Source organism: Mandrillus leucophaeus, unplaced genomic scaffold (genome assembly GCF_000951045.1).
Source record: "Mandrillus leucophaeus isolate KB7577 unplaced genomic scaffold, Mleu.le_1.0 Scaffold208, whole genome shotgun sequence".
Classification (NCBI taxonomy): domain Eukaryota; kingdom Metazoa; phylum Chordata; class Mammalia; order Primates; family Cercopithecidae; genus Mandrillus; species Mandrillus leucophaeus.
The window spans coordinates 3,119,406-3,129,601 of record NW_012102121.1 but is presented as its reverse complement, the minus strand read 5'-3'; the positions used below and the strand labels follow the sequence as shown (position 1 = coordinate 3,129,601).

Genomic DNA, 10,196 nt, shown 5'->3' with positions numbered 1-10,196 from the left:
TTACGTTGTCCAGGCTGGTCTTGAATTCCTGACCTCAGGCGATCCTCCCACCTCAGCTTCCCAAAGTGTTGAGAGGCGTGAGCCCCTGTACCTGGCCTTACGGATATGTCTTGTCAGGCAGTCCTTCTTACAAAGTTGTCTCTAGCTGGGCTCTGGTAACAACACTTCCCACCTTTCCCCTGCAGGTCTAGAAGTGCTACTGATTCACCACTGTTGCTAGTCTGTTTCACCATTCCTTGTTAGTCTCCTTAACATTGACCATACCTCTATATGGGTTCTTTTCAGTTCAACCATTTTAAATATCAACTGTTTTTCTGCCAGGACCGTGATACACTAGAAAAATAATAAATGGCATATTTTCTTTTCCTTTATACTTCCATTCATTCACGTCCCAATATTTGCAAGAAAATCTCCTCTTTTTCCTCTAATTCAAAGCTTCCCATCCTCCCAAGTCCAACAAGTCTCTCTAAATACTCCATTACCTACAGAGCAACACTGTTGTTACCACTCTTGTGTGGGACCTAGTGTGACATCAGCACTCTTGTCCTTCTAGTTCTATGACTGTTCAGCTTTGCCAGTCTGGTTATCACAGCAGGGCAATAAGCTCCTTAGGGGTAGGGAACTTTAGCAATTAGAATCGCAAGTGATAAGCATATTTTAGCTGGAAAGAGCCTTAGAGGTTACCTTGTTTTACAGATGAGGAAGTTCAGGCTCACACAGGGAAAAAGTCTTTCTCACACAGCTATATAGTGGCAGAGTTAAATCTAGAATCCAGATTCTTCCTACTACTTCACCATGCTTTGGCGCTGCACTGGGTAATGAGTAGGCACTTAACATGCTGATGACTCACTGTTGAATTTATAAGGGGTTTTTGTCTCTTTTTGTTCAATGCTAGGCCTCATGCCTAGATGAATACCTGGCACATAGTAAGCGCTCAAAAAATATCTGTTGCATTTGAACCCAGTACCAAGCAAGACAAATTCCTTGCAAGTTAATTAGAACTCAGAGGATCATTTATAATAATCCCCTATACACTTAAAGAAAATGTATAGTTTTCAATGTGCTTTCATATATATGAGCCCATTTGATCCCTCTGAGGTAGACATGGCAGGAATTATTAGTCCTAGATGACAGATGCAAGTTATTGAGGCTCTGAGAAGTTAAAGGTCATCTCCTGACTAGAATGTAGCAGAACTGGGCCCAGTCTTCTGACTCCTACTTCAATACCATCTCCACTATTTGCTGCTTTTTCAACTCTGCCTGTCTGCTTCTGGAGTTGGGTGGATAATTCAGGGAGTTAGTCCGAATATTCACAATGAATATGTCGGCGACAACTTAAGCTGAAAGATGTGATTTTTCTTTCTTAAAAGCCCACTGTTAAACGTACTTCTGTTCTCATTCTGATTAGATATAGCCTACAGAAATCAGTGGCTAATTCAAATCTGAAAGCTTGCTGAAGCCATGGGTAGCCAGCCAGAGTTTGACTCTTGCCTCTAGAGTAGGTATCCTATGCCGAAGAGTAGGAGGGAATAATAGCAAACGTGCCACTTCAGATCAAGTATGGGACAAGGATTATGACTTCTTAGAGAATCTGCATAGCGCTGGAAAAGTGGAAAACTCCCTGAGTTAACAAGAATGTGCAATTACTGGAGGTTTGGGGGTATCTGCTTCATAACTGGAAAAATGTGTGCCCTTTAGGAGTTATATGGGAGATAAAGCCCTCCTTTCTTAGATAATCTCGACAAATATGTCCTCTGTGGGAGTGTCTGGAAAACCAGTATACTCGAATATGGGGAGTGGTCTCAAGAAAGTATGAGGATGGACAGCTACTGGAAATACTGAGATGGGATAGTCTCTCTCCAAGGAATATTGGGAGGGAGAAGGCGATAACCTCTACTCGGGCGCCCCCTTTGGGCTCCTCTTGCTCACCGTCACCGCCCAGCCTCCGACTCCAGCGACTGCCATCTTAACGCACCTTCCTGCGCAGGCGCCCTAGAGCCCCAGGTTCCGGCTTAGAGCAGAGCCCCGCCCACAAGCCACGCCCATCTCTCATGAGCCCGCCCCTGGCCACACCCCTGTCCTCAGGTGCCGACCCATTATGTTTCTCCAAGGAGGGGGCCCCTAGCTGCCGATTTGGCTTTGAAGTACCCGAACTATGCTGACCGTTGAGGGAATGGAGATGAAACACTCAGATCCTGCCTTTGGGTAGGTCACCGGCTGACGAGGGGAGAGGGACAAGTAAATTATAACAATGTAGAGTGCTGTGGAGAGGCGTCCGGATATCAGAACCTAGAAAGCAGTGGAAAGGGCTGGCTGACTTTCCAGCAAGGAGAGCAGCATGTGCAGGCACGGACGGGTAGGAGCGCATGGTGCGTGTCGGGGACCTGCCGGGGCAGTGCTTTAGAATAGCTGCAGGATAGCGGCAAGGGGGGCGGTGCCGGCTGCACATATATTGGAGGGTCCTGGAGTTTCAGCCTGGAGGCTATCGGTGATCACTGAATAGTTTAATAGGAGAAGGACTTTATATTAGAGTGTGTGAAGAGAACAGGGTAAGAATGGAAGCAGGGGATTACACAGTAACTCAGGAATGAGGACGTAAAAGCTGCCACGACTCTTGTGGTAGTCGTGGGAATTTGAGGCGACCCAATGGATTCAACAGGTAATTTTGAGGCAGAAATGTTAAGTGGTTGGCTTGGGAGAGGAACAGGGAGGAGGAAATTTTTAAAAGAGCAACTGAACTCTAAGGATTTATTTAGCAAGCAGTGGAGACGGAGCAACCCCGCCTGGTGCCCCGTTAGTCCCTGCCCCACAAGTAGTGATGGTGCAGGTTGAGAGAGTAGGTGAACACTATCTTTCTTGTTTCAGCTTTTCCCATTTCCATGCCAGGAGGCCTTTTACCTTATTTCTTCCCCTTTGGGAGTAGGCATTCTACTGCAGCTCTTCTTCCTTGAATAGAGCCTGAATGAAAGGCCAAGGTATAGTCCTAAGCCTAATCTTCTGTCCTATCTGTGGCAGCCTCAGTCCTCTGCCAAGATGGGCAGGCACACCTCTCCCCAGTGGGCCCCTGCCTTGTCCTCACAACCCAGGCTGTGATCTGTCCTAGCGATTCTAGACAAAAGGAAGAGAAGCATGGACGAGTTTTCACCAGACTACCTCTACTGCTACTCTTTTGGACCTTTTGCAGGAAGCCGGTGCCTTATGTCCCATGATTCTCTTAATTAGATTGGTGGTCTCAGCTCTAGGACAGGATGTTAGCCCAGTGGTGCTTATCCAGGACCACTTTAGGCTTCACCCACTGGCTGTCAGGTATGGGGGTGGAGAAGTGTGAAGCAGCAAAGGACCATTAGGCCAAAATCTACCATTATAGAGGACAGTCATTTCCATGGCTTTCCACACATTAGCAGAATTACCAAACCCCAAAGGCTGCTATAAGATAATTTATTACAGACTAGCCTATAATCTGTAACAATGGCACATATAATAATTAACAACAGCAAAGATGCTTGGTTTCTTGTTTCATGTAATGGCCAGTACATCTGTGGACAATGTCGAGTCCTCAGGAAGTCCAGGAGGCTGCTACAGAGGAAATCCAAGAACCATGTCACATCTCTGAGCAAGTCTTGGGAAGTCCATCTGACTCTCTGAAAGTTTGTCTCTGACCTCCCAGGGAATGTTGAGGGCCCCCTCCATCCAGCCTGTACAGAGGGATCAGAGTCCAGGCTCCTTCTACAGGGTTGAATATCTGAGGGGAATAGCAAATGATCCAGATGAAAGAGAGAGACTGAGACCAAAGTCTAGATTCTCTCTGCAAGGTGGAGGATGGCTAGAAGGCAGTGGACACAGATGAGCAGGACTTTTTCTAGACTGGTTTCTATTTGGCTTTGTTCAGGGCCTACCCAAGAAGAAAATACTCCTGGATCCTTCAACTGCCCCTCAGGTAGATACATGTTAGAACAGCCTGTCACGTCCTCAAGCATCACTCCCCTGCCTAGACGAGTGAGGCAGGGAGACTCCCAGGCAGGTGGCCCCTAGTGCCTGGGGTCCAAAGAAATATTCTTCTCAGGGCTTTGAAGCACCACGTGAACCTGGTCCTACTCATGATACAATCTGGGGAAAGGGATTAGCACAGTTCATTTCTAGAAGGTATCTTGTTCAGTTTCAAAGCCTTGTTCTCATTGGAGCCACAGAAAATCAGTGGATTCTGCTCAAGGGACAGTCTAAATTCTCTTCTGTGTACTCCTGCCCTGGCCATACTCCAATCCAGACCACAGGGCTCAGCAACAGGCTCAACTGACTACCCAGCCAGCCAGGCACAAGTTCCACACCCTCTACACTTGTTTTTCTAATGATTGGTGTGTATGTGTCTAACTGGATAAGCTGTGGCATGGAGATGGTAGAGGTGGAATGAGGAGTGGAAGGGTGTCTACCAAGAATGGCTGACACTCTCAGAAATGTTTGTCCTTCTCTCTTTATGGAAAATTTCTCCATATGGTAACCCCACATACCAGCCCCTAGTACCACAGTCCTGCTGGGTCAGGGCTTCATGACCCTTTCTGTGAAAAGCAATATTATCACCACCCCAAATTTTTCCTTAAATATCTTTAACTGAAGGGGTCAGCCTCTCGACTGCAAAGATCCTAAGCTGATTACACAGCTAACTCCCACTGGCCCTGATTTGTGAAATTGCTGCTGCCTGATTGGAACAGGAGTCAAAGGTGTTCAGCTCCCCTCCTCTGTGGAACGAGACTCTGATTTGAGTTTCACAAATTCTCGGGCCACCTCATCATTGCTCCTCTGAGACAAAATCCGGAGAATGGTCAGGCCTGTCTCATCCATGTGGATCTTCCGGCCCAAGGGGCACCAGCAGGCACAGCTGCCCTTGGCTGTGACATCCCTCAGAGGCATCACAGCCAGCCCTAGCACGCGATCTTCCCGGGCAAAGCAGTAATCCTTCACGCATATCTGCAACTCATAGGACTCGGGCCCCTCTTCATTTCCCAGGAGGCTGTGAGCACAGGATAGAAGTTAATGAGGCCAGAGTTGAGAGTCTTCAGCTGATTTCACCCTAGTCTGCCATCTCCCAGGGCCCTCCTCCCCACCCACCCCTCAAGTTTTACCCCCATCCCAGAGTCCTGCAGGTCCCCCACCCTGTAACTTACAAGTGGAACGTCTCATTGTACTTGGGGGCCCAGTTGTTGCTTTTGGACTTGGTTGTGAACTTCCTCTTCTTATCACTTTGGTGTGGGCCAACCATGGTCACCTCCACGAAAGGCCGGAACATACCCGCTGTCTGCCACTTGAGGTCATTGGCAGCCACCACTGCCCAAACAAGGGAAACCTGTGAGGGATCCCACCAGGAATTCCCAGTTCTTGAACCCCACGTGACCTTCCCCTTGGAGAAGGGCTGAGATGAGCCCCTGCTTTTGAGTGATGAGTGAGGCCACTGGACAAGGAAAGGGCAGACCTGTAAGTCCATCACTCACCTTTCACTGTGACCTTGTGCTCCCCAGTACCCGGGTGTGTAAACAAGTCCACCTGAATAGAGACTTCTCCCACAGGATCGTCCACACCAGACCCTGAGGGACAAATGGAGAGATGATCCCCCATTGGAGAACACTAGGAGGTAAAACTGAGGGGTGAGGAGGCCACCACCCTATACCCAAAAGCAAGAAGCAATCACCACAGTAACCATGGGAAGTAAGCAATAGAAGAAGGGAAAGAAATGGGATAAAGAACAATGCTGTGTCTTGTAACACAAGTTAAGCTGGCAGCATCTTAGGCACAACATTTTCCAAAAATGCACTAAGACCCTCTCTCTCAAGGATCCCCAAAACTCTATCTCCTAGGCTGAAGGATTTTTCATTAAAAGATGTTGGGGTAGGACAGTGCCATCACCTTATATCTGTGTCTGGGAATTATGTTGACTTGGTGGTGTCTCTTAATGGAAAAATGTGGGTCTTCTCTAGCCAAAAGCAGCAACCTTCCACCTATGCCCAGGATTCCTAGAGGTCCCTGCTTGGGAAGCTGCAGGATTCCTAGAGGTCCGTGCTTGGGAGGCTGCAGAATTCCTAGAGGTCCGTGCTTGGGAGACTGCAGGATTCCTAGAGGTCCCTGCTTGGGTGGCTGCTGTGCTCTGAAAGACTTCATCCCCCTCAAACCTGGGCCCCTCTATAGAATGAACTCCCCAGTTCCAATCTCTGAAAAGAGCCAATCTACAGGCTCCCCTTAGCAGAGACCCCACCCTATTTTAAGCAAACACCGGGCCAGGTGTGGTGGCTCATGCCTGTAATCCCACCACTTTGGGAGGCCAAGGCGGGTGGATCATGAGGTCGGGAGATCGAGACCATCGTGGCTAACACGGTGAAACCCTGTCTCTACTAAAAATACAAAAAAAATTAGCTGGGCGTGGTGGTGGGCACCTGTAGTCCCAGCTACTCAGGAGGCTGAGGCAGGAGAATGGCGTGAACCTGGGAGGCGGAGCTTGCAGTGAGCAGAAATCGTGCCACTGCACTCCAGCCTGGGCGACAGAGTGAGACTCTGTCTCAAAAAAAAAAAAAAAGGAAAAGAAAAGAAAAAAGAAAACACCACAATCTTACACACCAGAGAAAATCCTTCTTTGTCCTGAGGCAGAGGGGTGGGAGAATGCTGAGAACACAGACAGGGATCAACAACAGAATCCCTTCCTGGGCTATATGAAGGCATTGCCCATCTCTAAGACTTGGAATAGAGCTCCTAAACTTTGACAGCTGGTTCCCCCACCCCCAGCACAAGTTGCTCATTCTAGCTCCCAGGGGTCAGCGTTAGCCCATGTTAGATCCATATTTGCATGGTGTACAACATACCCTTTTCCGGCCGAATGTCCTCATTAGCAGTAAATCTAATACCTTTCCCATCATGCACTGAATGAGGACAGGCAAGTCAGAGGTAGTAGCAGCAGCAGAACAGAGAAAGAAGAATTCGTTAGCAGTCTAAGGAGTTAACAGCCATTCAAAGCAGCTCTACACATATTCTGAGGGAGCACAGAGGTGGGGCAGAGTAGAGAAAGAAGTGAAAGAGCTGGAGTGAGTGTGTGAATGCTCCAAATTAGACTTCATGGGTCAGAGACCAACCAAATCATAGGCAGAAACAGTAGAAAAAGACAGAGAGGAGGTATCTGAGACCAGCAGGACAAGAGAGAGGCTAGAGGCTCTAATTTCTTAGACCCTTAAATGATAAAGCAATGGGTAGAAAATGCACACATATACATAGGGATTCTTCCTGCAGTCTCCAACCTTGCTCTCACCATATGTGTGCTCATTCCAGGCTCTCCTCATCTTTTATCAAGCTTAAAGCTTAATGCTTCTAAAAAGCCTTTCTGGATTAACTCAGATCTTCTTTGATGGTGTGTGCCTGCACATGTACCCAGCTCTGTAAAAGTTCTCCCTGTCCACTTAAGTAAGACTCACAGCTCTTCTTTGCTCTCTATTCTTCCCTCCCTGGATTGGAAATGAGAACAGATGGGGAATAGAGCAGTACTTTAGGTCCCTTCCATTTTCTGACCTCCCATCACCAGTCTACCTGCTTAAACCCCTCTCCCCTCTAAGTCAGCCCTGTGCCCCAGATTCACACACAGCTCAGTAATGCCTAAGCGTCAACTTCTGCCACCAGTTTCGCTCCCCCAGGCAGCCTGCTCAGGTTTCCTAGGAACAAGCAGTAAGAAATGTGCCTGAGGTGCCTCCGGGGAGGGCTCTGCTCCAGCATCAGAATTTCAACCTGAGCTACATCTATGCAGATGTGTTTTGTTTTGGACAGGCCACGCGAAAGGTAGGGAGGGTTTCTGAGCACTGAAAATCACTGGGAGAAAACCGGCTTCCTGGGTCCCCTGTGCATAAGCAGCACCCCTGAGACTGGAACTACAGCTGTGCACAGGGCCTTGGGATCCACACCCTGCCTTCAGCAGCTGCCATGGTTTGCCTCTCTTCCTTGTCTCCCTATGCATGCTGCAGAGTCTGGAAAGTCTTTTGCCTTCTCTCCCCAGGACAACTCCCAGCAAAGCTCCCCACACTACGAGCCTTCATATTTCTCATGGCTTTCATTCATTCTCAAGTCTTCCTCACAGATTTTTCCTTCTTGCCGCTTACCAGTCAGGGTGTACTCCTTGAGCTCAATAAACATGCATGGGCCAGGCAATGTCTGGGAAAAGAAATCTTAGACATATCTCCCAGGCCTCTGTGATTCTCCTGCCTGGTAATGGGTATGGGGTGGATGTAAGTACTGAGATCAAGCAATCAAGATCTGAATTTGAAGGGCTCTCTGAAGAAGTACCTGGATCTGCCCCCAAGGGCATGAAGATACAGACACCCTAGGGGAAGATGTGTATCAGAGAGGAGAGGTGGAAACCCAAAGCCCTCAGGGCCTTACCTTGGGTGGTCTGCGAGCGCACAAAGGTCTTGATGAGAGTGTCAGTAGTCTGTGTGTACAGAGACAGGGCATAGCGTAAAGACTGTAGATCTGGGCTCTTCTCCAGGAAGGTTTTCTTCAGCCCATTGCCTCCTGCATGGAAGTATTGCTGCAAGATAAAAGAGCACCTGTGACTGCTTCATCTCCTTACAGAAAGCAGCTCCCCAACATTGTCCTCAGAGAAGCAAGAAGAGGGCTGTGAGAACAGGCTGTTCAGGAACATGCACAGAACCAGAGTCACAGGCTCTTGGGTGAAGAGTATTATTTGGGTATTTGGCAGGATTGGTAGGGGATGGCCACAGTCTTGGAGGTGGGGTGGTGTTTGAAGGATGGGTCTTTCTGGACAGGCAAAGAAATGGAATAGAAGCATTTCAGGCAAGGAGAAGGACCAAAAGTGCTCTTTTACCCATCTGAACCTTAGAGAACTTGAGACCTATGACATACCTCTCCCAGGTGCCTTGAAGCACAGTTCATATGTTCCTGCCTTATATCACCTTACCAATGATAAGCATCTTGAACTTAGGAACCGTATCTGATTCTCTTTGTATCCTTGGCAGTACATAGTAACTCTCTTCTGGATGTGGAGTGCTAGGAGCTGGAGGGACACCTGGTCTAGGAGAGTGGAATGCCAGGGCCAAGTGAGTGTGGTAGTAAGGCTGTCTGAAAAAGGGGGGGCCTCCACCTTGATGGTGTCCAGGGCGAGGTCAAGGACTGCACACTGCTTTGGAGTGAGATTCCGTGTTTCCTCTCGCACCATGTGATCCTGTTCAGAGAAATCAGCAGCATCAGGACAGCTCAGAGCAGTCACGCACCCACCTGCCAGCCCACAGTGCATATTCGTCTCCTCCTTTTCCTCTTCAGTCTCCAATTTCAAAGCTCCAATTTCCTTCCCCCCAGCCACCCTCTCTCCATGACTTCAGAAGGACCACACCTGCCAGGAGGACCCCACACCCAGAGTACCTTGAGTTTGGAAAGATGGCTCAGCTCCTTGGCAGCAGTGAAGATCAGCTGGGTGCCCTGGGCAGAGAGGGAATCAGTCAAAAGCAGAGGACCCCAACTTCATCAGGAAGCAGGGAGTGAGGGGAAGGGAGACAGCAGGAGGAAGTGGAAGGAGGTGTCCTTACCGTCTGGTCAGTGAGTGGGGGCAGGACAATCATCCTCTCCATTGTGTTCATCACCACGCGCCAGAGCTCCTTCAGTACACGCTTCAGAACCGTCTTCTCACACACAGTGGCAAAGAGGGTGAGGCTGCAAGTCCAGGCAACAGGTGAGGCCAGGGTGAGAGTTTGAGAACCCCTCTTCCCAAGGAGCTCCCCTGCCGGATGGCATCTGCTTTGCTCATCCCCACAGGATAGTCCTGCATGCTGTACTCACTTGCCATCCAGGAAGTCCATGAGAGGCCGGAGCACGCTATCTGCATCCTGAGTCGCTGAGGCCCTGGCGTCTGGAGATGCATTCCCTGTGCCCCGAACCTGGCCCAGGATGTCGGCCATTTGTCGAACACACTCATCAATCCGTACCTGGAAACTACACACGTGCCCACAGTGTAGCCTTCCCCTCCCCAAACACACGCTGTCCCTGGAGCGGCACCAGCTATTTGGTCCCATTCCCATATGCTTATGGTGCAGTTCCAGCAGGGACAGTCAGCAGGAGTACAGGGAAGATCCGCACACCTGCAGCTATATGGAGAGGTGTGGGGCAAGGGCTCTGGGATTGGCTAGGGACCACATCTGGCTCTGAGGGCCTTGTATTGTGGG

The 10,196-nt window shown here is 49.2% G+C and overlaps 2 protein-coding genes across 3 annotated transcripts in view; both read right to left on the bottom strand.

The window, feature by feature from the left end:
• The window catches only part of LOC105539700 (phospholipid-transporting ATPase FetA-like), a 113,340-nt gene extending 111,338 nt beyond the window's left edge, over window positions 1–2,002 (bottom strand). Inside the window, exon 1 of the mRNA XM_011980109.1 lies at window positions 1,930–2,002. The gene's annotated coding sequence lies outside the window, so the exon portion shown is untranslated. The remainder of the gene's footprint in view (window positions 1–1,929) is intronic.
• Window positions 2,003–3,422: 1,420 nt separating this feature from the next.
• UNC13B (unc-13 homolog B (C. elegans)) overlaps window positions 3,423–10,196 on the bottom strand; it is a 252,964-nt gene continuing 246,190 nt past the window's right edge. Inside the window, exons 35-40 of one of the 2 annotated variants that reach the window (XM_011980107.1) lie at window positions 9,122–9,202; window positions 8,401–8,548; window positions 6,843–6,899; window positions 5,484–5,576; window positions 5,160–5,319; window positions 3,423–5,005 (exon numbers count right to left, since the gene is read on the bottom strand). In XM_011980107.1, coding sequence (XP_011835497.1) covers window positions 4,720–5,005; window positions 5,160–5,319; window positions 5,484–5,576; window positions 6,843–6,899; window positions 8,401–8,548; window positions 9,122–9,202 — 825 coding nt within the window. In that variant the 3' untranslated portion in view covers window positions 3,423–4,719. The remainder of the gene's footprint in view (window positions 5,006–5,159; window positions 5,320–5,483; window positions 5,577–6,842; window positions 6,900–8,400; window positions 8,549–9,121; window positions 9,203–10,196) is intronic. The other variant, XM_011980108.1, reaches the window with a different exon arrangement.